The sequence below is a fragment of the Natator depressus genome, chromosome 10, assembly GCF_965152275.1.
Source record: "Natator depressus isolate rNatDep1 chromosome 10, rNatDep2.hap1, whole genome shotgun sequence".
In the NCBI taxonomy this organism is placed as follows: Eukaryota; Metazoa; Chordata; order Testudines; family Cheloniidae; genus Natator; species Natator depressus.
The window spans coordinates 57258385-57285418 of record NC_134243.1 but is presented as its reverse complement, the minus strand read 5'-3'; the positions used below and the strand labels follow the sequence as shown (position 1 = coordinate 57285418).

Below are 27034 nucleotides of genomic sequence, written 5' to 3'. Positions count from 1 at the left end.
CTTCTGATATATTTATAGAAAGCAATCATATCTCCCCTCAACCTTCTTTTAGTTCGGCTAAACAAGCCAAGCTCCCTGAGTCTCCTTTCATAAGACAAGTTTTCCATTCCTCGGATCATCCTAGTAGCCCTTCTCTGTACCTGTTCCAGTTTGAATTCATCCTTCTTAAACATGGGAGACCAGAACTGCACACAGTATTCCAGGTGAGGTCTCACCAGTGCCTTGTATAACGGTACTAAAACCTCCTTACCCCTACTGGAAATACCTCTCCTGATGCATCTCAAGACCGCATTAGCTTTTTTCAGAGCCATATCACATTGGTGGCTCATAGTCATCCTGTGGTCAACCAATACTCCCAGGTCCTTCTCCTCCTCCGTTATTTCTAATTGATGCGTCCCTAGCTTATAACTAAAATTCTTGTTATTAATCCCTACATGCATGACCTTACACTTCTCACTATTAAATTTCATCCTATTACTATTACTCCAGTTTACAAGGTCATCCAGATCCTCCTGTAGGGTATCCCTGTCCTTCTCTAAATTGGCAATACCTCCCAGCTTTGTATCATCCGCAAAATTTATTAGCACACTCCCACTTTTTGTGCCGAGGTCAGTAATAAAAAGATTGGTCCCAAAACCGATCCTTGAGGAACTCCACTGGTAACCTCCCTCCAGCCTGACAGTTCACCTTTCAGTAGGACCCGTTGTAGTCTCCCCTTTAACCAATTCCTTATCCACCTTTCAATTTTCCTATTGATCCCCATCTTATCCAATTTAACTAATAATTCCCCATGTGGCACGGTATCGAATGCCTTACTAAAATCTAGGTAAATTAGATCCACTGCATTTCCTTTTTCTGAAAAATCTGTTACTTTCTCAAAGAAGGAGATCAGGTTGGTTTGGCACGATCTACCTTTTGTAAAACCATGTTGTATTTTGTCCCATTTACCATTGACTTTCAATGTCCTTACCATTGACTTCAATGTCCTTAACTACCTTCTCCTTCAAAATTTTTTCCAAGACCTTGCATACTACAGATATCAAACTAACAGACCTATAGTTACCCGGATCACTTTTTTCCCCTTTCTTAAAAATAGGAACTATGTTAGCAATTCTCCAATCATATGGTACAACCCCTGAGTTTACAGATTCATTAAAAATTCTTGCTAATGGGCTTGCAATTTCTTGTGCCAATTCCTTTAATATTCTTGGATGAAGATTATCTGGGCCCCCCGATTTAGTCCCATTAAGCTGTTTGAGTTTCGCTTCTACCTCAGATATGGTAATATCTACCTCCATATCCTCATTCCCATTTGTCATGCTACCATTATCCCTAAGATCCTCTTTAGCCTTATTAAAGACTGAGGCAAAGTATTTGTTTAGATATTGGGCCATGCCTAGATTATCCTTAACCTCCACTCCATCCTTAGTGTTTAGCGGTCCCACTTCTTCTTTCTTTTGTTTTCTTCTTATTTATATGACTATAGAACCTTTTACTATTGGTTTTAATTCCCTTTGCAAGGTCCAACTCTACTTGACTTTTAGCCTATCTCACTTTATCCCTACATGTTCTGACCTCAATAAGGTAGTTTTCCTTGCTGATCCCTCCCTTCTTCCACTCCCTGTATGCTTTCTGCTTTTTCTTAATCACCTCTTTGAGATGCTTGGTCTACAACTCCTGCCTATGAATTTTTTCCCCTTACTTGGGATGCAGGCTTCTGATAGCTTCTGCAGCTTTGATTTAAAATAATCCCAGGCCTCTTCTACCTTTAGATCCATAAATTCTTCAGTCCAATCCACTTCCCTAACTAACTTTCTTAATTTTTGAAAGTCAGCCCTTTTGAAATCAAAAACCCTAGTTGCAGATTTATTTTTGTTAATCCTTCCGTTCAGTTTGAACTGAATTAGCTCATGATCACTTGAGCCAAGATTATCCCCTACAACTATTTCTTCTATGAGGTCCTCGCTACTCACCAAAACCAAATCTAAAATGGCATCCCCTCTAGTCCCCAGTGCAGCAGTCTGGGAGCTGACCTTGTTAGTGAAGACAGAGGCAAAAAAAAGCATTGAGTACATTAGCTTTTTCCACCTCCTCTGTCACTAGGTTGCCTCCCTCATTCAGTAAGGGGCCCACACGTTCCTTGACTTTGTTCTTGTTGCTAACGTACCTGAAGAAACCCTTCTTGTTACTCTTAACATCTCTTGCTAGCTGCAGCTCCAGGTGTGATTTGGCCTTCCTGATTTCACTCCTGCAAGCCTGAGCAATATTTTTATACTCATCCCTGGTCATTTGTCCAATCTTCCACTTCTGGTAAGCTTCTTTTTTGTATTTAAGAGCAGCAAGGATTTCACTGTTAAGCCAAGCTGGTCGCCTGCCATGTTTACTATTCTTTCTACACATCGGGATGGTTTGTCCCTGTAACTTCAATAAGGATTCTTTAAAACACAGCCAGCTCTCCTGGACTCCTTTCCCCCTCATGTTATTCTCCCAGGGGATCTTGCCCATCAGTTCCCTGAGGGAGTCAAAGTCTGCTTTTCTGAAGTCCAGGGTCTGTATTCTGCTGCTCTCCTTTCTTCCTTGTGTTAGGATCCTGAACTCGACCATTTCATGGTCACTGCCTTCCAGGTTCCCATCCACTTTTGCTTCCCCTACTAATTCTTCCCGGTTTGTGAGCAGCAGGTCAAGAAGAGCTCTGCCCCTAGTTGGTTCCTCCAGCACTTGCACCAGGAAATTGTCCCCTACATTTTCCAAAAACTTCCTGCATTGCCTGTGCACCGCTGTATTGCTCCCCCAGCAGATATCAGGGTGATTGAAGTCTCCCATGAGAACCAGGGCCTGCGACCTAGTAACTTCTGCAAGTTGCCGGAAGAAAGCCTCGTCCACCTCATCCCCCTGGTCTGGTGGTCTATAGTAGACTCCCACCATGACATCACCCTTGTTGCTCATACTTCTAAACTTAATCCAGAGACTCTCGGGTTTTTCTGCAGTTTCATACTTGAGCTCTGAGCAGTCATACTGCTCTCTTACATACAGTGCAACTCCCCCACCTTTTCTGCCCTTCCTGTCCTTCCTGAACAGCTTATATCCATCCAGGAGGAGGAATAGAGCAGCAGGAAGAGGCTGTACCTATCCTCAGACCAGAGCTCTGGCCAGACTAAGCCTTCCTCGGCCAGAAACAGGCCTTTTGAAGATGTGCATGAGGTGGCACACCTGCTCAGGAACTGGATCCACCCCGCCTTACCTTCTCGTCACGATTGTCCCCTTTCTATCCTGCCTGGGCCCATATTACATTGGACTGTTGGGTTCTACGCACGGTAGAAAGGGGATATCCTCTCCAATTCTCTGCCCTCCTGCCCTTCCACTCCCCTTCCCCGTCTCTCTTCAGGGACCCTTCTCATGAGCAACTCTTTATACAGGAGGTGCACGCGTTCCTCTCGCTGGGAACAGTGAAAGATGTTCTTCAGGAGCTGAGGCAAGGGCTTCTATTCCTGGTATTTCCTAATACCGAAAGCCAAAGGCAGGCTAAGGCCCATTCTACATTTATGCGAACTCAACAAGTTCATGAAGAAACTCAAGTTCCATATGGTCTCCTGGGCCTCCATCATCCCTTCCTTGGATCCAGGGGATTGATGTGCTGCCTTCGATTTAAAGACGCATACTTTCATATAGCAATAACTCCACCCCACAGAAAATACCTCTGGTTTGTGGTGAGCAACAATCACTACCAGTTCACAGTCCTCCTGTTTGGTCTGTCAGCGGCACCTCAAGTGTTGTGTACACGTTCCTGCACAGGCGGCAGGTAGAGGTGTTCCCATACCTTGATGTCTGGGTCATCAAGGGCCGCTCCAGGTTTCAAGAGGAGGCACAAGTAGACTTCATAAGAGCGACATTCGACGAGCTGGGCCTTCTTCTGAACAAGGTGAAATCAATGCTGTCCCCAGTTCAGAGGATAGCGCTTATGGGGGCAGTGCTGGACTTGACACAAGCCAGGGCATACCTCCTGGAAGCAAGGTTTCACGCCCTCGGCTACATCATTCAGGGTCTCAGGCAGTTCCCCACCACCACAGCAAGGAATTGCCTGAAACTTCTAGCACACATAGCTGCCTGTACCTATGTGGTGTAGCATGCCAGACTCAGACTTCGGCCCCTTCAGTCGTGGCTAGCATTGGTGTATTGGCCAGTCCGGGACAGCTTGGACAGGATCGTGACCCTGCCTTGTCCTGTCCTCGACTCTCTCTCCTGTGGTGGCTCGACTCACAGTTGGTATGTGCAGGGGTCCCCTTCACCAGCCCACAGCCGTTTTTCACTAGTGACAGATGTGTCAACCTTGGGCAGGGAGCACATCTGGGGGACCTCAGGACTCAAGGCCTCTGGTCTCGGGCAGAACTTGTGCTACACATAAACGTCAGCTGAGAGCGGTATGCCTGGTGTACCTGACTTTCCGAGCCCACTTAACATGGAGATGTGCATCACTTACGACAGACAACACCACGGCGATGTTTTATGTCAACAAACGGGGGTGCACACTCTTCTCTCCTGTGCCAGGAAGCCCTCATGCTGTGGGACTTGTGTAGGGCATTTGATATACTTGTAAGCATCGTACCTCCCTGGGGCACAGAACCAGTTGGCAGACTATCTCAGCAGGTCATTCCATGGCCACGAGTGGTCCCTATGCTTGGACGTTGTGATCTCAATCTTCCATCAGTGGGGCTTTCCCCAGTTTTGTTTGCCCCATGACTCAACAGGAAGTGCCAGCATGTTTGCTCCTTCCTGAATCAGCCCGGGCTCCATCACGGATGCATTTCTGCTCCCATGGGGAGGCCATCTACGGTACACCTTTCCACCCATTCTGCTTGTTCAGAAGGTACTCCTCAAGATTCTGTGGGAACGAGCTTTGGTGATATTGTTAGCTCCAGCCTGGCCCTGCCAACAATAGTACACATCACTCCTGGAAATGTCCGTGGACGCTCCAGTCAGCTTGGTGTTCTTCCTGGACCTATTAACTCAGGATCATGGCTGTCTCCAGCACCTGCACCTCGAGTCACTGCACCTCCTGGTGTAGAAGCTCCATGGCTGAACCCGATGGAGCTTTCCTGCTCGGACCAGGTTAGGCAAGTCCTTCTTCATAGTCAGAAACCCCTCCACCAGAGCTAACTACCTTGCCAAGTGGAGAAGGAATGCACATGAACAACACGTCTTGAAGAACAACAGTTACAAGAAGATGAGTAACTATTTTATTTAGGCTCCAAGTACTTTCCAGCGAAAATACTTAACTGCCATGATGAGAGGCAGTGTCTTTAGATATGGTTGAGCTCCCCCTTTTTTGGTGGCCCACCAGATTACTGTGAGAAGATCCAGACACTTACTTGCCTTCATGTCAGTAGGCTGCAGCCCTGTTTCCTCCATTGGCCTGTCTGGCACATGGCCTGGGCACCAACTGCATATGTTACTTCTTCACAGAAATGGAGCAGTGCTGACTCACCTGTGGCTTAAGTAGCCCTCTTCCAAACTCCACCTGAAGATGTAAGTCTTCTGCTTTACGCCTTCAAGGGGCTACGTGGTAGGTGTAGCAAGTAACCCACAGGCATTTTGCACAGAATTCTAACACATTACTTAATCGCATGAGAAATACACAGATCTATATAAAAATAATCATCCCTACATGCATTTCCCTGCCTGAGTTTCCTCATCACTCCAGAGCATTCTTTGGGCTGTGGACAGGGTCCTCTGTGGGATCCAAGATCCTTTCCTTGCAGCTATATGACTTCTCTGTCAAAACATGGAGCCTCTCTTCCTAGGTCAGCTTGCTTCCTGACTGTGGCCAAACCATCCTCTTTGCCTCATCTTCCTATACTTGTGTCTTATTGTGAATTTTCCCCTGATCCACCCAGCCTCTATGGCCAACATCAGTATGTTGGTATCTTTTTGTCTTGCTTGGGGAATTTCCGCTCTGCATTTCCCCTCTCCTTTCAGACAGGATGAGGCGGTATTCCCTTCCAGCTCAAGCAAACACATTGTCCCAATGTACTTTAGCCTGCATACAAGGCTGAGTTCTAATGACTCAGCGTTGTCCCTGGTCTTTTAACAATCCTGCCAGCCCATGGTGGGTACACATCAACAGAGGGGCATTCATGATACTGTTTTATGAAAATTACTGTAACTTCATAATAACCAGAATTTGTAAGTTATATACATTATAGATTACCCCCAAATCATTAGAGGCAGGGGCTAGTTCTAGACTAGGCAGGGCATTAAAGATCATCACTATTAGTGTGAATTGATGGGATGTGAACGAGAAGCCAGTTCAGAGACTTCAGCGCAGATGTAATCCCATATCCTGACATTGCTTAAGTGGCTCTTATTTTCTAGTAGCTGTAGCTTCTGCTGGAACCCTGTGGGGAGGACAAAGCACATTTTTGTAGTCAAGTTTGAAGGCAGCACAGGCATCTAGCTCTTGGAAGGTCTACGTAACAGAAAAATAGCTATAGTTTCATGGCCTGCTGTGGATTGTGAAAGACAGTATGGACCAATATTGCTGCTTGGGGATTTAAGGGTTTATCTATACAGGGGAATTACTGTAAAGTAAGTAGGGTGCAAATTTAGATCTCAATAGCTATTCTACTTTGACATTTTGTGGGAATGCTCTTATTCCACACTGAGTGCCTTTTAGCAGTTTGGGGTAATCCATTTCTAAAATGAATTAACCTGAAACTCAAAGGCACTCTTAGTGCAAAATAAGTGTATCCATATGGGGAGTTAGTGTGGAATACCTATTCAGCAACAGCTATTCTGCACTATCTATTCTGGGCTTTTTCCGTGTGTAGACAAATCCTTGCAACCGAATTCTAGGGCTGCACGCCATTTTGGCAAATATCTTGTATGCACACTTGCCAAAGGATTTGAAAGTAATTTGTTTGTAGAGTGTTAGTGAAGCCCTGTACAAATAGATTTGATTTGCAATTAGGTTGAGATGTTGTGTAAGTCTAATCGTTCTAAGTAGTTCAGTTTTAAAAGGTTTCAAAAATGCGCTTGTCTAGGCAAACGCTGCCATCAGCTTCTTGAGAATCAAGTATTAAGGTTTATCAGCCCATATGATTCTGAAACCTTTCCAAAATTATAAGTGTCACCTGATGCTGTTCTGTCTTCCAGAGTTTTCAGGTGAGCTCTACTGCTGCTTATGCTGTTTATAGTTTTGCCAAGATGCAGCGGAGTGAAAACTTGTCTTGTTGGTTTCCATTTCTGCTTTTTTTGAATCCCACTGGAAGCAGTGAAACTGACAATTGAATTTCAGTTGCAGAAGTAGTCACTAGAACTATTTTTCTAAAGAGGGTGACTCAGTTGAGGTTTGGGCTCTGTGTTCAGAGTTGGTAAAGAAGTAAACAGAGAAGACTCTCTTATCTTCTAGTAGCCCCAAAAGCTTGGGAGATTGGCGTGAGAGCTTCACATTTATCTGACCCGTACTAGTTGGAGACTGATACAAAAGATGGTGCCCCAAGCAAGATTCAGGGATTTCAGCACCAATTCTTTCTTTGTGTGTGTGTATATGGAGAGGGGTTTCACCTCGGTACTTCCACAGGAATTTGGCCCAGTGTTTAGTATCTGTTTAGGTTGTAAGTTTATTCCTTTTGTGATTAGGTATTCTCTTAAAAATCCTATATCTGTATTTGCATGATGGAGGGGAGAGAGGAAAAACTTGATGGGATAATTTAGAAAAGTGAAATACAATAGAGAGAGGGATGGACCTTGTGAGAAGGAAGGAAAAATGTAGGATAGGAAGTGGAAGAAAACATTCTAGGGAAAGATCAGGAGTTGGAGGGGAAGAGAAAGGAAAGAAAAGCATGAGTGAAGCAAGGAAGGAAAAGATCGTAGAAAAGCAAAAGATGTACCAAGTAAATTTTTTTTAAATTTGTGTGTGTGTGTGTGTGTGTGTGTATATCTATATATATAATAGTGGAAAGTTGACCATGTTACATGAAATACAGTACACAAACAGTATGCAACTCTTATCCCTTTAAGTTGTGTGACCGTACGCTCAGGTTGTGGTAGAGAGATCTTTCACCCTTGTTTGTGTTTAGTTCATGTACTAGAAAGTGTTTCTATTTTTTGAATTATACTGTGGTATCCCTTAAAGGTATCATGTAGGTTCTGGGCCCCCTTGTGTTACGTGCTGTATAAACACAGACAGGTATGGTCTCTGCCCAGAAAAACATTAAAATCGAAAAGTGATTTTACAAGCAACACAGACTTCCTCAAATGTACTCAATTTTTTGAAACAAAATCCTTTTCTTTCACAGGTCAAGCTGCCACCAATGATGGAAATCATAACTGCTGAACAGCTGATGGAATATTTAGGTTAGTAGTGATCCAGAATAGATTTATAATTGTATTTAAGAAAGTAGTTTATCACTTGGTAGAATTACATAAGAATATTTTTCCATCAAACTTTCTCCAGCAGGTTTTGATTGAATATAGGTTACACAAAATATAATCTGGTATATTAGACTACCTTTGGTTACCATTTATGCTTTTCATTGGTGCTGCTAATGGAAGTTCTGTGCTCTACCTTTCTGGTTAAATGTAAAATGTTGCTGTGGCTGCCAGCTTATGGCCTGGATCTTGCAGGTGGCCTGGGCTCATGCTCCAGGATGCCAACAGACATTTTCTCATTCCTGTTCCTTGCTTTGTTCATATTATATCTTCTGAAAAGTACTAAGACAATTGTTTCTTTTAATTATCTACAGTGACTTTATTTTTCTCCTTCTTGTTCTTGCCTAATTATAGGAACAGCAAAAACTTAATGTAATTGGCGTGGCAGATGGGGTCTCTTATTTGCAGGGACCGCTTCATTCTCAGGTTCAGTCTCTAACCCATCTGCAACTTTCCAGAGGACAAGTCTAACTGATAGTTCAGAAAATTCAGACATTCAAGGTTCAATCATCACACATCTTAAGCTCTAGATACTACATCCTCCTAGCCTAATAACTTTGGAGTGATGTTTCAGTTTCTTGTATTAAATTAACCTGAAAACGTGAAAAGAACGATTTTCTGTATAACATTCCCTCACTAGGGAATAGTTTATCGTGGGTTAAAGTAACAAGGAGGAAAAACATCTAAAGATTATTCGCTATACCAGTGGTTCTCAAACCTTTGGTCTAGTGACCCCTTTCACATAGCAAGCCTCTGAGTGCTTTTTAATATATTTAACACAATTATAAGTGCTAGATGCAAAGTAGGATTTGGGGTGGACGCTGACAGCTCGTGATCCCCCATATAATAACCTTGTGACCCCCAGTTTGAAAACTCCTGCGCTATACAATGAATGGACCTGTGCTACTGTAGGAAGCACTTGTGTAGATAGACGGTTTAGATTTACTTTTTATGAGAATGTATTATGGAACTGTGATTGGTGCTTCCATAGCTGAGGGGTGTGGTGTGGTGTTTTTCTTAAAGCAGGAATTCAGCCACTTTATGTATAAGGAATACAGCATATCCTTCCCACAGTTATTGCGCTTGATCTTTTGGTGCAGAATTAATTTACAAATAAATTTGGTTAATGAGTTTGAAATAACATCAGTTTTTAAGTTTGTTTTATTTTTAAATGATTTCTTTAAGAAATTTAGTATCCAGTGTCGGAACACTTTACTAATCTTAATAATGAAATAGCAGACTTTTCAAACTCCCCATGTAGTTAAAACTCACTGAAATCTCACGCATTGGCTCCATTTGAAGGCATTCATTTTATGATTAGTAGTAACTTTCTGCTTTTACTTTTCATAACTGAGGCTGATTAAATATAATTTTGGTCTTCAGGGAATTTCCCAAAGAACTGTTCTCTTAGGAAACGGCCACCACCTCTTGTTGTTCTCAATAGGAAAGGAGTTAAGCCACGCTGAGGAGATTGTGGACCCTCACGGCTGAGGCAACACCATCTTCTTTGAGAGCAGCTTTGCTTCACTCTTACTTGGAACAAAGGGAGGTAATGGCTGTTTTGCAAGAGATCATTTTAACTGAGGGCTACTGTCATCTCTGTCCCATCAAGAGCTATAGGGAGATGGCAAGAAAGAATGGGAAACATCACATGGTCTATATGGCCATATACATATCTGTAATTTGGAGCTGCAATTAAATTTTTCTTAGTTGCTATAATTCAAAAATTCTTGTTTGTTTTTTTCCTAGTAGCCTTTGTTTTAATCTACTGTTTGAAGACTGTTCTAAGCATATAGATTGAGGTGATTTATGAAATTTGGTAACCGGCACCTATTACATATAGCAAACAGTGAATAATAATGGAGATTTAAAACACTTCTACCATTGCTAATGCTACAAAGAGACTCTTAAACAGCCCTACTAGTAAACTGGCTATGGAGAATATTCTATAACATTTTCATAAGGATGAATTACAACTCTGGACTTGTTACCCGGGGTTCTTTCAACCCAAAGCTCTTGGTAACTTTTACTCTATGTGAGGTGGTGTCAGGAAATAAATCAGGGGAGACACGGCCGTGCAACCAATAGATGGCTGGCACAAACAGGACAACACGAGTGCTTTCACTTTAAAGCTAAACTTTACTTAGTCTCAAGCACTTATACACATGTCTGCAACAGGTTAGTAAAACACCCCCAACCCTTGATAATTACCAAAGCTGAGTGTGGCTCTTGAGAGGCACAGTGACAGCCTGTGTGCTGGTGGGGAACACATGATGCATCCAGAGGGAGTCCAGTCCAGTCCTGACGAGTCCCACTACCTCAAACTTTTCTCCCTTATTTATACATTACATTTAGTAATAGAATGACATGTCCCTTAAAGAAAACTCGTTAAGCAAGCAGTTCCAATGGTCAATCAAGAGGCTCCTTCTGATTATTGATTAGCCAGGTGTGAGTTTTTCCAGAGTTTGTAGCCTTGAGGCCCCAATAGACATCCTGCTCTTCTAAAATGCATGTATCAGCAGCTTCAACACAATGCTTATCAGGAAAGATACTGGGTCAAGCTGCCCTTTCTGTGGCACCGAAAACCCCCTTCCCTCCTTCTTTGGTCAAGCTGAGTTTGCTACATGGCCACTTTACGTCCTGCTGACTTGACATCCTGCTTTTAGCAATAAGCCATAGTGGTTTCAGGCGCTTTACTGGTTTGCTGACATCTCCCTGTACAGACTGACTGACGACTACTTTGAGTGACTGGCTAAATGGATTTTGCTCTTGGTGTGCATGTGAGATGGTTTCTTTTGGCCTGAAGAGTGTGGGGCTATGCCTGCATCCTAGGTGTCCTTTTACCCCCCCCCCGCCCCCCCCACCTGATGGTGTAAAGGTTGGAACAGGTCCAGCTGTCCCTGAGTTCTTTCTTATGGCCTGTGGCTGTGAGACAGAACCTCTGCAGTTCTCTCCCTTGCTCTGGACACTGTGCTAGCAGGTATTAGTCAGAATCAGAGTTTATATATTTAATCATCTGTTTACAAAAACACACATCTTTTTCCCTTAGATAAACTTGTTAGGTTAGACACTCTCCTTTCCCCTCCCGAGGGTATTAGAACTGATAAGATTTAAAATCTGCTATTCCAAGTTCAGGATGGTGATTATGACCTCTATAATTCCCTCATTAGATCTTCAAGACTGATTTGCAGCTCTTGACTTGCAAGAGGCCTATTCTATATATCAATCCATCCAGGCTACAGGAAGTAAGTTGGACTCCTGGTGGAAACATCTTATTACCAGTCCTACCCTTGGTCTTTCCACAGCACTGAACGTATTCACTAGTCGTGGCAGATTATCTAAGGAGATAAAGAATCCAGGTTCATCCATAAATTGACTACTAGAGGATTTGAGGAAGATCACCACTACAGGCAATTAACTCAATACAAACAAATCTGATGTGGTTTGCCTCACTGGACCCACATCAAAAGACGACAAACTGTACTGACTCAGCATAGATTTCTTAGGAACACTGATAGAGTCCAGGTCAGTGACAGCTTATCTTACACAACAGATTCCAAACAGTGATATGTTTTATCAACCCACTTCAAGATCAACTAAGAACATCAGTCAGAACGTGTCTCAGGCTACTAGGACCCACGGCCTCATGCACGTAGGTCAGAGATTATGCCAGACTTCATCTACTTTCCATTGCAGGATGGTTGAAGTTGAAATCAGTGTATTTATCCAGAAGGCACTGCATGGACATGATGGTCACAGTCCCTCAAGAAGCCTTCTCCTCATCAGGTGTACAACAGAGTACCTTTCTACAGACTGCTGCCTCCCAAGACACTCTGACAGACATCTCAAAAAGCTTTTCTCTACATAAATATCTAGAGCTCAGAACTGTCCAGCTGGCATGAAAAAGCATTCCTGGTTCCACAATACATGTTCTGACAGACTACACCACAACTATGCATTATGTCAACAGGCCAGGGGGGAGCAAGATCATTCCCTGCTCTATCAGGCAGCCATGTGGCCATGGAATTGGTGTATTCTGAACCAAACCACATTGGTTGCCTTGCACCTTCCTGGTCTTATTATTTGCATAGAACAGCTTATGGGCTGTTCTCAGAGTACCATGAGTGAGCTGTCAGAGACTCAGTCCTACATAGCATCTTTCACAAGCGGAGATTTCCAGAAATAGACCTATTTGCCACAGACCAGAACAACAGAAGTCTGACAATCTGTTTAAGAGGGTGTTGGAGTCCATCTTCCCTGACAGATGTCTTTTGTGTGTGTGTGTGTGTGTGTTTGGGGAAAAAAAAATGTGTTGCCTGGCTACTAAGACTAGTGCATACCTTTCCATCAATGCCCATGATGCTGAGGGTACTGAGGAAACCTCAGTATGGGCCAGGCAGTTCTGGTATTCAGAACTGATGAGCCTTTCAACACAGCCACCATCACCTTACCAGCCCTGGCTGCATAGTCTTTGAGAACAACAGTTAGATTATACACCTGGACCCCACTCCGTTACATCTGACAGCCAGGATGCTGACTGGATGATGTCCACAGAAAGAAGCTTTCTTCTGAGGTTCAGAACATTCTGCTCTAAAGCAGGAAGCCTTCAACCAGATTTAATTATAAAGCTGAATGGAAGAGATTTTTTCATTTGGGGATCTCGGTGCCAGCTTTCTCCCCTGACATCATCAATTTCAGCAATACTGGACTATTTACTAACTCTGAAATCTCAATTTTTCAATCAGCTCCGTAAGGTTCCTTCTAGCAGCAATATCTGCATAACACACTCCTATCCAGGGCCATGTTTTTCCACCATCCCATAGCAGGAAGATTCCTTAAAGGCTCCATTCATGTTTTTCCACTGATTTGGAAGCCCCCTCATCCTTGTGACCTCAATATAGTATTGGTAGACTTGGAAGGATGAGATTTTCCTCGATAATTGTCATAAACGTCAATTTCACTGTACACTCACAAACCAACCCAGAAAGTATTTTCTTAATCAAAATTTCCAAATAGGCAAACTAGGAGAAATGCTGCTTGAGAACTTAGTTTGATTTAAGGATATTTACTTTGTATACTTTGACATTTGATGCTGACAGTTGATGTTAACAGTTATAAAGCTTGAACATTTTTAATCTCATCATCTTCTGTCATTGTCTGACCCCTCCCTCCATAATCTCCCTCAACCGTGAAAATGTAAATAATAAAAATTGGAAACCGTGATTAAAAATAAACATCAACATTATCTGTCAAAATAATAAAATAAAACTTCAATTCTGCCAAGCCTAAGTATTAGCAGAGCTGATGGATTCTTCCCCCCCTCCCACCTTAGTGCTGAGCAAGCTGTTCCCTTAACCGCCACCACCTACCTGCAAAGACAGCTTTTCTTAGTAGCCTCACATCAGCTCAAAAGATAGGGGCGAGTCAGGCTCTCATGACAGATGGACCCCCTTATTAAGTGTTTCATGAGGACACAGTAATTTTTGGATCTCTTGCTAAATATCTGCTAGGTTTTCTCAGATTATGGTAAGAAGCTGCCTGTTGTGAGGAAATTCCCACTGTTTCATTCTTCTCAGAGAGCCTGTTAGGAGATTGTGAGTTAATATCTGATAAGGGAAGAATTAACTCGTAGGGTTTGGGGGAGAAAGATGCTCCTATTGGGATCCAGGAAGTGGGCGGGCAGAAGCCCGCCCACTGCTAAAGGGTCCCTCCCCCACCCCCAGCCTAAGGGGGGATCCACAGGGCCTGGAAACCAAGTGATTTTGGGGGACAAATAATAAAATAACAGGAACAGGGTCAAACAAAGGGAACCTGACGGGGATACCGAGCAGAGAACCCTGGACAGCGCCCACTGCTCCTTGAAGGCATCAAGGGAGTCGGTGGATGCCGCCCAGAGGAACTATGCCCGGATGCGTGAACGGATGGAGGAAAATAGGCCCCACAGTCTCCATCGGCCAACCTCGTCTCCCTGGTTTTATAGATGGCCATTTTAGCCAGGGCCAGGAGGAGGTTGACCAGGAGGTCCCGTGGCTTTGTGGGGCCACAGATAGGGAGTGCATAGATAAGGAAGTGAGGGGAAATGTGTAGCCAGAACCATAACAAAATAGTTGTGAGGAGCTGGAATAGGGGCTGCAACCTGGCGCACTCCAAGTAAACGTGCGCCAGGGTCTCCCTCCTGCTGCAGAAGGGGCAGGTGTCCGGGACGGGTAAACTGTGTGCCAAATACACGCCCATGCTCATGGTCCCGTGAAGGAGCCTTGATGCTGCAAGGCAAAATGAAGCAACATTGGGAGGATTCTGAAAGGCTGGTAGCTAACTTGTGTGTGTGTGTGTGTGTGTATAGAGTAATGGGATGGGACAAGAGCCTTTGGTCTTGTTGGTCCCCACACATCTTACTCCCAAGAGACGGAAGATTATGCTGCTTGTGGGGAAAGGAGTTGGCTCTTTGCAGTACTCCTAGCCAGTTGGCTGCTGCCAATATCCTCATTTTTATATAACTTGATTAGTGCATTATACACAAATTAAATAGCTTATTAGATCTGGATGCATTAGTCAAATTCTACAATTATTTGAAACTAAATCTAATACCATGTTTTACTCTAACATAAAGCAGATATTGCTATGTTCTATCAGTGTCTACAGATTTATTGTTTCAGAGGGTCTGTAACTCATGCCAAACAACAATTTGGGTATTGATTCAAGATCTCTCATTAACTTTGTTTAAGAATGTATTTGTCTGGGGTTATGATCATCTGTGCTGTGCGGGCATTGCTCTATATTTCATCACATCTTAAAAATCCAAGTCTAGACAAATGTCTTAGGATTTTCTGTTCTCTTCGATAAACTAATAGCTAACAGAGATGCTGAGGGTTGGCTGCCCTAAAGAGTGATTTACAGTCCCAAAGAGTGAGATTTTTCCAGCTGGTGTGTTAGATCACCTTTGGTCCTTGGTGACCGCCAATAGTCCAGGCTTTTAAACCAACTGGCACTTAATAGTTTGTTTTAAAATGTACACTGCTTAATATTGCATATGAAACACTTAAATATCCTAATTCGTCATAACGTCCAGGGCATGTGAGCATTCGGGATGCAATGCAAACTAATGGATTTTAATAAAAACAATTTATTTGCTGTCTGGAACAAAAACCTGGATGATGGTTGGAGATCCCTGAGGACCTGAGTTGTTAACGCCTGGTTTAGGCACATTGTCAGTGGACAGTATAAGAGAAATATTCAAAAATAAACTGTTTTTATATAAACCTAACAAAGAGAACTGTTTTGTCAATACAACAATGTTTATTTTGCATATCACCTTCTCATACTGATAATCCATTGGAAAAACACTTTTCAGTAGGACTGTCAAGTGATTAAAAATATTAATCGCGCTGTTAAACAATAGAATACCATTTATTTTAAATATTTTTGGATGTTTACTACATTTTCAAAGATATTGATTTCAATTACAACACAGAATACAAAGAGTACAGTGCTCACTTCATATTTATTTTTTTGATTACAAATATCTGCACTGTAAAAAAAACTAAAATTGTATTTTTCAATTCACCTCATACAAGTACAGGTGCAATCTCCATCATGAAAGTTGAACTTACAAATGTAGAATTATGTACAAAAAATAACTGCTTTGAAAAATAAAACAATATAAAACTTTAGAGCCTACAAGTTCACTCAGTCCTACTTCAGCCAATTGCTCAGACAGACAAACTTGGTTACCATTTGCAAGAGATAATGCTGTACACTCTTTTTGTTTGCAATGTCACCTGAAAGTGAGAATAGGCATTCGCATGGCACTGTTGTAGCAGCGTTGCAAGATATTTATGTGCCAGATGCGCTGAAGATTCATATGTCCCTTCATGCTTCAGCCACCATTCCAGAGGACATGCTTCCATGCTGATGATGGGGTTCGTTTGATAACAATCCAAAGCAAAGCGGCCTGATGCATGTTCATTTTCGTCATCTGAATCAGATGCCGCCAACAGAAAGCTTATTTTCTTTTTTGGTGGTTCGGGTTCTGTAGTTTCTGCATCAGTGTGTTGCTCTTTTAAGACTTCTAAAAGTGTGCTCCACACCTTGTCCCTCAGATTTTGGACAGCAGTTCAGATTCTTAAACCTTGGGTTGAGTGCGGTAGCTATTTTTAGAAATCTCACATTGGTACCTTTTTTGCATTTTTGTCAAATCTGCTGTGAAAGTGTTCTTAAAACAAATGTGTGCTGGGTTATCATCCGAGACTGCAGTAACATGAAATATATGCAGGATGTGGGTAAAACAGAGCAGGAGACCTACAGTTCTCCCTCTCCAAGAAGTACAGTCACAAATTTAATTGATGCATTATTTTTTTAACGAGCAGCAGCAGCATGGAAGCATGTCCTCTGGAATGGTGGCTGAAGCATGAAGGGATATAAGAATCTTTAGTGCATCTGGCATGTAAATATCTTTCAATGCCAGCTACAAAAGTGCCACGCAAAGGCCTGTTCTCACTTTCAGGTGACATTGTAAATAAGAAGCAGGCAGCAGTATCTCCTGAGAATGTAAACAAACTTGTTTGTCTTAGCAATTGGCAGAATAAGAAGTAGGACTGAGTGGACTTGTAGGCTCTAAAGTTTTACACTCTTTTTTGTTTTAGAGTGCAGTTATGTAACGAAAAAAAATCTGTATTTGTAAGTTACACTTTCACGATAAAGAGAGTGCACTTCAGTACTTGTATGAGGTGAATTGAAAAATACTATTTCTTTATCATTTTTACAGTGCATATACTAGTAGTAATATAAAGTGAGCACTGTACACTTTGTATTCTGTGTAATTGAAATCAATATTGAATGTAGAAAAACATCCAAAAATATGTAATAAATTTCAATTGGTATTCTATTGTTATAAGTGTGATTAATCACGATTAACTGGTTTAATCTCATGAGTTAACTGTGATTAATTGACAACCCTACTTTTCAGTAGTATTTGATTTGGATATAATTGCTCATATTACATTTACAGCAAACTAAAATCAGATTGTAAAATAAATGCAAAATTAAAATTAAACTGAAATAAAACACAACCAAATAATAGTCCTTTATTTTTACATTTATTTGAAGTAATTGAATTTAATGAATCTGAAGCTAACAAAACATAGATAAAGGATTCAGATTTCACATTTCTTTTAAAATCTATATTGGTTTCTAATTTGGTGTCTGATTTTATTCATGTACTTTGTTATATTGCCATGCAGCCCCTTTGCTGCTGTTACAATTTCTTTTGGTGGCTTAAACTTGAAATATGACTCGGGATTTGCCAGCTTCACTTGGATAATAGAGGGCTGTTTCCCATCTAGTCCAAGCTTTAGTCTGAATGGGCAATAAGGCTGTCAGGAAAGATATCTTTAAACAAGGGGCTCAGGTGGTCTGCACTTGCAAGAGGAGTATTTTGCTGTGCAAGCAGAATTGTAACTTTCACTTCGGCATGTGTCTCCAGGGGAAAAAACACATTTTGAACAGAAACAAAGTGTAAAGTATAAAAACAAAGATTTGAATATTTTATAAAGGTTAAATATAAAAATGGGAAATTAATAGACAAGACATTCAAACAGTATAACCAGATTTTCACAAGCATGTATGTTAATATGATACAAATAGGGAGGGGATATTTTTGTTTGATGTAAGAATTGCAAGTTTGTGTCTGTATAACTTTGTATATATAACATACTGTATTTTAATAATCCTATTGCCTTGGATAAAGGCATAAACTATATTAATTAATATTTAACTCTCATCAGGACACATTGAAAACTGTACAGAAAACGGAAAAACTTGGACCCAATAAAAATTAATTTATAAAACACTAAAAGAACATTGCAAACAATATTTTGTCAAACTCTAGGAATAAATGACTGTACTAGCGCAAAAAAAAGTCAGCAAATAGCATAGCTACATGCCCAACTGAAATGTTTACCTGTCATTTGGGTTTCACTTCTGATGAGATTGTGTATGTACTTTTTCTCTAACCATTCTGATTAAAGTTCTGAGGAAGTGGGCACTCATCAGTTCATTAAACTTAAATTCATAGATCCTATGGTCAGAGGGGATCACTGACCTCATATATAACAGGGGTCATAGAACTTCCCCCAAATAATTCCTAGATCGTATCTTTTACAAAAATATCCAATCTTGACTTTAAAATGTCAGTGATGGAGAATCCACTATGACGCTTGGGAAGTTGTTCCAGTGGTAAAATTTTTTGTTTTATTTATTTTATTTTATTTATTTTAAAGGTTGTTAATTAAAGATGCCACCATTTTGTCAAAGAGCTTCAGGCAGATAAAGGTACTTTTTAAAAGTTGTCTAAAGCTTTGAGTTGTAGAATAAACTATAACTTGAAAACTTTTTTTTTTAAGGAGACTATATTCTTGATGCAAAACCAAAAGAGATTTCTGAAATTCAACGTCTAAATTACGAGCAGGTAAGAAACAGTTTCTAAAAAGCAATTTTTTGTTTTTCAGTAATGAACTAAAGCTTTTTTTCCCACTAAATTGTTTTTGTTGAGATTTGTAAAATTCACCAATGTATGGAAAATAGTCTTTGTTCTTATTTATTCAGTATCAAACTTAGTTTTAAAGTATCTATCCTAAAGTAGAGAAGATTAGTTATTGCTATACAAATCACTTTCTTGAAAAGATACAACCGTTTTTTCTTGTTTATAGTAACAGATTGGCTTTGGGCTTAGTGTTCAATCTGACTTCTAAGTCTTTGCCTCTCTTCTAGCAAAGAAAATAAAATGTCTTTGCATGCTGTTATATCCGCCATGGCAAAATGAGTTCCTTTATCTGCAGCAAATATAATGACAGACTCCATTGTACTTATTTTAAAGTAGTTCATATTTCAGTTCAGATGTCCCTGGAGTACTGGTGGTAGGTACTTATTCTGAGAAATCTGTGATCGCGGAAAACCATGCTTTTCAGATTAGCATACCCTATTCAGATAGGAATAGAAAATTTTTAATCACTTCAAATTTATCTGTAGATGCTGCTGTAACCAGATCACAGAAGTAGTACAGAAAGTCTTAAGAATTCTCTGAAGTGTTTTATAGCTATTTCTTTTAACTTCAATTGAGGATATAGTAGTTGATATACTTATTCCATTTTTAAATATAACTGAGATAAAGGTGTGTCTACCATGTATGTATTTTTAATAACAAACCTATTGCGGATACTGCTGGTATAGAGTGATTGCCGCATTTAGTTTCAGAGGTGGGTGATCCTATGTATATGTTTGAAAAGAGCTTTGGGAGCCTTTTGGGATGAGTCACTATAAATATTAATTTTTTAAAAACCACCCTGTAGAGGCAATTGGGGTATGTGCAAATAGTAACTTTCTTACTAAAACCAAAAATCACTATACTTACCCAAACTAAAAGGACGTGATCTGCATGAAGTTTTTGAAAATGTATTCTTTGATATAGCACCAATAATGCATTCTGAATTTTTTTAAGTCCTTTTTTAAAATGTGCAACTTTTTGTGCTTCCTGTTGATGTTTAAGAAGTGACTGATAGCAACACCAGCCAGGATGCTCAGCTCATTCCTCACTTTTGTTTCAGAGCACAGTTTTGTCTGATGTCTCTTCATTTTCACTTTGAGATTTGATGATGCTTGTGATACTGATAAACATCTTCTTGTAGGATCTGGAGAAAGATGTGTACCATCAATAAAACAGTGAATCTGACCACAAAGTAGATTAAATGGGAGAGGAATGGAAAGAAATATTTTTCTTTTATATTTTGTTTATTGTAATCTTATAGGTTACTTGTTATAAATGTATACCTAACTTTGTATCTGTTTTCAACTGGAAATGGATTTTCTTGCTCCATTTTAACTACTGTACTAAAAAGGCAAAGTGACATCATGAAAGCTTGTATGCGAGCTCCTATGTAAGTGCTAACAGTGACTGATGTAAGCAGTTTTTCTTTAAAAGGTGTCTTGAGCCACTTGTGGGTGGTTGGAAGGCAAATGTCTAGGAACATGAGTTCACAATTTCAACCTGGTATCTAAAATCAAGGTGGATGTTCCTTGGTTCATACATCATCCCCACTAATAAACTGAGCATTACACAGATATAACTGAAGTCACAATTTTGAAACAAAGGGCTTTCACAAGCTAAGGCATAAGTTGACATTTAGGATCTTTATTCCTGTATTGACATATTAGTCAGAAAAAATGCATGGCAGTGCACTAGAGATTGCACTTCTACAAATCAGGCAAGCTACAAAGATTAGATCAGTCAGGGACTTCAGTGTCTAGTGCTGTTAATGCAGCATCATTCACAAACTTTACTTCAGATCTTGAAAAGAAATCCCTTAGATTAAAAGTGTTTGGGAAAATAAATTAAGAAATCTAAAACTAAGGAAACTGATTATTGCTCCTGACTTTTCAGGGAGAGGTTCCTGACTTCTCAAGAAGAGGTACACTAACATGCCATGCAGACCTTGCTACAATGCACAAAAATGACGAACCTTTGTGTTGCTACAGTTGTTGGTATTTGATTGTTCAATTGCTTCTTCTCAAGGAACTGAAACTTTAAAATCTTAGAACATGATTTTAATCACTTGTATTGCCTTAAGCGATTAGGACAAAACATTGAGATCATGCAGAAATATATCTTATTACAGACCTTGCTAAATTTACAAGATGCACCTACTAGTCAGTGTGAGATAGAAAAGATGAAGGGGATCTGTGCTGGTATATTCCAGTAAAAAGAACATGATACACAAAATAATGAACAGTATATAGAGAAGGTAGGTTGGGTACGTCTGTTCCACTTTTCTCCTAATATAAGGAAAAGTGGACCTTTTAATGAATCAATTAGCAACACATTTCAGACTAATAAGGAAACAGTTTTTCATAAAACACACAGTTAACTTGTGGAACTGACTGCCACAAGATGCCAATGAGATCAAGAGCTTTGCAGATTTCAGAAAAAGGTTGACATTCGTGTTTATATTGATAATGAAAACATCTAGATTACAGTGGAAGAAACTTTCCCTATGAATAGGCTATTCCTGTTTGCTGTAAAACTGTTTACTGCAGTTTTTCTTGCATGTTCCTCTGAAGCAGCTGATATTGGCCACTGTTGGAGATAGGATACAAGATTAGATTGACCAATGATCTGGTAAGGCAATGTTTGTCTTTCCTACCCATCCCAGAGCCTCCTGGCTGCTGCAAAGGAGAGAAGCTTTTGTTACTGTATCTCTCCTCAGCTTCCTGGCTACTATGGGGTGAGGGAATAGAGTGGGTCAGGTCTCCACTGTTTGACTTCTCACCTAGAGCCTCTTCGGTGCTGGGTAGTGTGAAGAAGTGTCATCCTTCATCTACCTTTAGTCTCCACTTTTTGAGTCTGTCTGTCTCTGTGAAGCGCCTGCTTCTGGTGCTATATTTTATTGCTTTTGCTACAGCAACAGTGTAAATTTGATACAATTCTGGAGTTTCATTGCTTCCCACAGGTTCTGAATAGAAGCAGTGAAACAGACCCGAGTCTAAACACTCTGCTGGTGCTTGGTAATGCTGTGCAAAGGCATTGGAACTGACCTCAGATTTGGGAAGACAATGCTTAGTTGGTTTGCATTTTGGAATATTTACTCTAGAACCACAAAGAACAGAAAAATAGTTTTTGTTTTTTAAATTAAAAGCTTAATTTTTGTAGAAACTGCTAACATATGCACCCAAGTAGCAGGAAAAGCTTCCTACTTGCTTCCAGTGAGTGAATTTTTCTAGCTCCATCTACATGTGTTCATAGCTTATTCCCTGTGCATAAAATTCTTAAAGGAGAGAGGGGGGATTTCATTGGGAGTAAATGATTAGAGTTTTGAAATGGAATTATTTACTTTTTATTACTGGATCTCCTTATTTGGTTTTGGAGGATTTACACATACATCTTATATTTGCTGTGCAAATTGAGTGGTATTGCGGAAAATGAAATTGACACGGAGCATAGTCTTTCAAAATTATCTAAAATGATTTATTTTGTGTTATAAACTTTGGTGTAACTGACATATAATGCTTCATGTGTCCAAGTGAGTGCTAAATTATCAATGGTTACAATAAGTCTTGTGGTTTAGAAGTTATTGTAAAAATATTGTATAGTGGTAGACACAGTGTACTGGAATAAGGTTGAAGAAAATTAGCTACCCATTTACTCTTTGGCCTCCCCTTACCCAACTGGATGGGTTTACCATGTAATTGTCATACAATTTTTTTTTGGTATGTTCCTTTACATCTGTAAAGAGGCTAGTGTAGGTATATTTTCACTTCCATGCCAGATTGCGTTGTAAATATATAAATAGTCATATTTATCCAGTATTTTCTAATCTTATTAGTGCTCACTTTGTGGAGTAGCAAACACAATCCTTCTTATGGCAACCTAGTTGTTTCATCTATTTTCTCAGAAAATATTTCATAGTGCTCCGGTGGGGTATTGTATTTCTAAGAATGCCATTCGAGTTTCATAATACAGCTCCTTTTGTTTGTGTAACGGAACCAGAGTCTTCAGCCATTGCTGATGTGGGCATTATAATAAACTTATGCCTCAAATGCTATTCCAGACTCTTCTGTGCATTGCTACTTTCCCATCCTTCAAATCAATAAATTGAAATCAGGGCTGGAAAGTAGGAAAACTGATTTTATTTAAAAAATAAACTCTTTACTTTAAGTCTTAAGGCCAGGAGCTGTCTTTGTTATATTGCTTGTACAGTGCCTTTCATATGGGACTGGGATCTCTGACATACTACCTCAATATATATAAATAGGTTTAATGAACTTAAATTGTGCTGTTTAGTACATGTAGATTATTTGTTACATAAAATTTGTAAGTGAATTTATATTTTCTTTTATTTGAAGATACATCTTAAGTTGTGATACTGGTGTAACTGAGAAAATGTATCGAATCCATTGTTTACTTAATGTGCCCTTTTGCCAGTTGTATATAAAACACTGAATCAGATGAATTATTAACTTACAAGAGTAGCTATCAAGTGTTGAAAATGCTCTAGTGCTTTCCATTTGGTTCATCTATATTTTTCTTTTGGTTGTCAGAACATGAGTGATGCAATGGCTATCCTACATAAGCTACAGACAGGTCTGGATGTGAACGTGAAGTTCACTGGTGTACGAGTTTTTGAATACACACCTGAATGCATAGTATTTGACCTTCTTGATATCCCTTTGTACCATGGATGGTTAGTGGATCCTCAGGTAAGCAAAGTTAGCTTAGATGATGAGTTATCTATTTCCTGTCTGAACTATTTTACATTTTACTGATGTGTATGGCACATCAGAATTTTCATATTCTTGTTTAATTTTAACCTAAGGCTCCTAGTCTCTCTTGTTGTTGTGTAGACAGGAGTCACAGTGAGCTGATCATGTTTTCTTTTGAGTCTGCACCCTGAGAGATTAAAATTTCACCTTGAAGCGTGGTGTGAAATCATACTGTTCATTTTAAGGGACTATAACTTTGCAATGATTTGAATATTATAAAGTTCCAGATTTTAGACAAGTCTATTTTAAGTCCTGCATCAGTGCAAAATAGCACTGCTGGTCTAGGGAAGTATTGAGTTTGTTTTTGCCCTTTCCAGGAGTGGTATTCATTTCTTACCTTTGTTTGCTCATATAAGAGTTTGGACACTAAGAAGTTAGTGAACGTGATGTGACTTTCCTCCTTCCTGAAATTCCTACCTGCTTTTACCAGCTTCTCTTTCAAGAATTGAGAGTATTAAAACCAAGTTGAAAAAACAAAATTTTTATCTTAAACAAAATTATATCACTTATTCTTAAGATGGGCTGGCTGAGGCGCCATCTACTTAAGAAAAGAAGGTGATACTGTTTGGCTGGGGAGTTATACGGCTAGAATAGCCTGTCTGTATGATTGATGTGTTCCTAATGATTTGTAACTCTGTCTTGTAATTATCTAGGCTCTTTTCTAGTTGTGTTTTTTGTTTCACCTGGCAATTTTCTTGGCCAGAAAATGTTTTCATCTCATTTTAGCACTACAGACAGCAACCCGTCTCTCTTTGATGTGCACCCTACATCTATAGTCCAGACCTTTGTGAATTCTATGGGTGACAATGTTGGAGAACAGGAGAAACAATAGTTGTTGTAGTTTTGGCCAAGGGAGAAGCACATACTGGTGTTCCAAAACTTTTCTGGTTTCCTATTTGCTTCCAGGTGCAATTCAAGCCTTTCTTACTGATATTAATAGTTATTTATTATTAGGTTAGTCCTTTGTGGCACCAGCTATGACTGAAGCCCCACTAATTTAGAAACACATGAAAAAGTGATCCTTGGTCTGAAGAACTTAGATTTTAAGTTGGTATTTACCAAGTTTTGTCTCAGCTACTTGAGCATCTGACTCTGTGATCTTCCAATATGGTATAAATCAGCTGACATGCTCATGCTATAGTTTCAAGATTTGAGTATCTTGAGATTTGGTCGGGAGGATGTCTTAATGGAGGGGCCTTAATTCTGGAAATCATTTCCCATGCTGATCTAACAGATCCAGAATTTCCTTAGCTTTTTACATTACTTCTTAAATGTAAAAAGCTAACTGTTCCCACAGGTATTTCTCTAAGGGAATGAGAATGAAAAATATTTATGTAACAGATAACATCTACATTTTCAATCTAGATGACATTAGTTAACTTGATTTTGTATAGATCAAGATTTATATGAGCTTCTGGAGACAACTGTGGCAGACATATACTTTTTTAAATTGTGAAAACTTTGTAATAGCCTTCCTAAAATAGGAATGCATTATTTTTTTGTATGCTAAATGTTTGAGTATTTAAAAAAAACAAAAACAAAAAAAAACTACTAGATGAAGCCATCTCATTTTTTAACTTTTCTTTGGGATCCTCTGGAACATACATTATAATGTGCTGCAAATCACTTACATGTATCCTAAAAAGGAATAAAGAAATGTGGCTTAAGTAGGCATGTATTGATTTTTTTTTTATGTGACCCACATGACACATTGATTCTGCAGAGTCTAAGTTTCACATTTAAAAAATAAAGTTTGTAACTCTCATAGTTGCAGAGAATCTTCCAGATGTGTACCAAGTACAACTAATGCAGCCTGAGTTTGCAGGCTGCCTGCAAGAATGGGTCTGGAAAGTATGAAGGCATGATACAGAAAAAAGGGAATAAGAGAGGAAGTGGGAAAAAATTGTTTTTTATAAAAAACCAGCATATTCCCCACTAAGTGAAGCTGAATGTGCCAATAACACAACTGAAAAAATAATAAATAACTGAAAGTTGAGGTATTGCTTAAAAGACTGATTCTACCCCTGATCTTTTTATGTAGATCGCCCACTGATATAACTCTGAGGGCAGCGTGTAGTATTAAACTTAAACCCTAGCTCATACTCCATAATTAAAATGGAATTTTGCGCACTCCACAAAATGTGTGCAACATCCTTGGCTTAAGGCTTTTCAACCCAGGGTTATGTATTGACCTTAGTGTGGTAGTCCAAAAGACCAAAACCTCTTGTGGACAATTCATTTTTGATATATTTTATCTTGTTATGAACAATTCCAGTAGGCACACAGGAGCAAACAATGGATTTTCTGTTCTTCATAAAGATAAATGAATTATTTGTTTTTCCAGATTGCTGACATTGTGAAGGCAGTTGGTAATTGTAGTTACAATCAATTGGTGGAGAAGATAATCTGTTGTAAACAGTCGGACAACAGTGAGCTGGTTAGTGAAGGTGGGTGAATGCTGCCATTGTAATTTTTTTCTTCTTTAATTACTGGAACTAATGAAGTGCAGTATGCATTTATACATTTTTAAAAATTATTAAACTTCTTTAATTATACATTTTGTATATTGGTCTACTGTTTATGTAGTCTGTCCTGTGGTGGTGACATCCATGTGATATACTGCGTTAATCATGCACACTAAATCTCAACTGCATCTTTGCCCATTAAACCATCTGCACTGGGATTGCCCTCTGAGGCTGGAATTTACAAAGCTTTGCAAACCTCCGAGCTCTGCTATTTTTAAATTTTAAAAAGCTGGAGAAATCTTTCTCTTACAGAATTTCATTAGTTTGAGGTCTCATGGGCAACGTTCAGTCAGGGTCAGTGACAGGTTTCAGATCTGCTATGTCTCAACATATCTTGTCTAGACATGGAAACTTTATATCATTTGGAAAGGGGAAAATCACTATTAGAAAGATATAGTACTTCTACGCATGGTAGGTCTCAAGATTTCAAATTGGAAATATAAAGAAAAGCTGCTATACGTTATTGTTGAGACTTGTATCAGCTGTTCTTTCTGTGGTTTGTGCATTTGGACTCTGTAATAAGGGAGCCTTCCTTTACTGGTGAAGGGATATGAAAAATAGTGTCAGTAAAAATGCACATGTGTAAACTGCACATGTGTGAGTGAGCATGTATTTCACAAAAAATACAATCCATTTTTGTTCTAAAGTTTGATCCATAGACTATAGTTGATTCAGGCAGGGATTAATTTTTGGAGCCATCATTAGTTGGAGGCTCATTGTGAGAGGCAGAGTCTCTAATGGGTAGTGGGAGTCATCAGTGGTGATCTACAGAA

General features: G+C 39.7%; 1 protein-coding gene across 3 annotated transcripts in view; it reads left to right on the top strand.

Annotated features, from left to right (window-relative positions):
- Positions 1 to 27034, top strand: part of MINDY2 (MINDY lysine 48 deubiquitinase 2) — a 107067-nt gene that overhangs the window by 16419 nt on the left and 63614 nt on the right. For all 3 annotated transcript variants that reach the window (XM_074966249.1, XM_074966250.1, XM_074966248.1), the window contains exons 2-5: positions 8295 to 8352; positions 18828 to 18892; positions 23515 to 23673; positions 26081 to 26183. In XM_074966249.1, coding sequence (XP_074822350.1) covers positions 8295 to 8352; positions 18828 to 18892; positions 23515 to 23673; positions 26081 to 26183 — 385 coding nt within the window. The remainder of the gene's footprint in view (positions 1 to 8294; positions 8353 to 18827; positions 18893 to 23514; positions 23674 to 26080; positions 26184 to 27034) is intronic.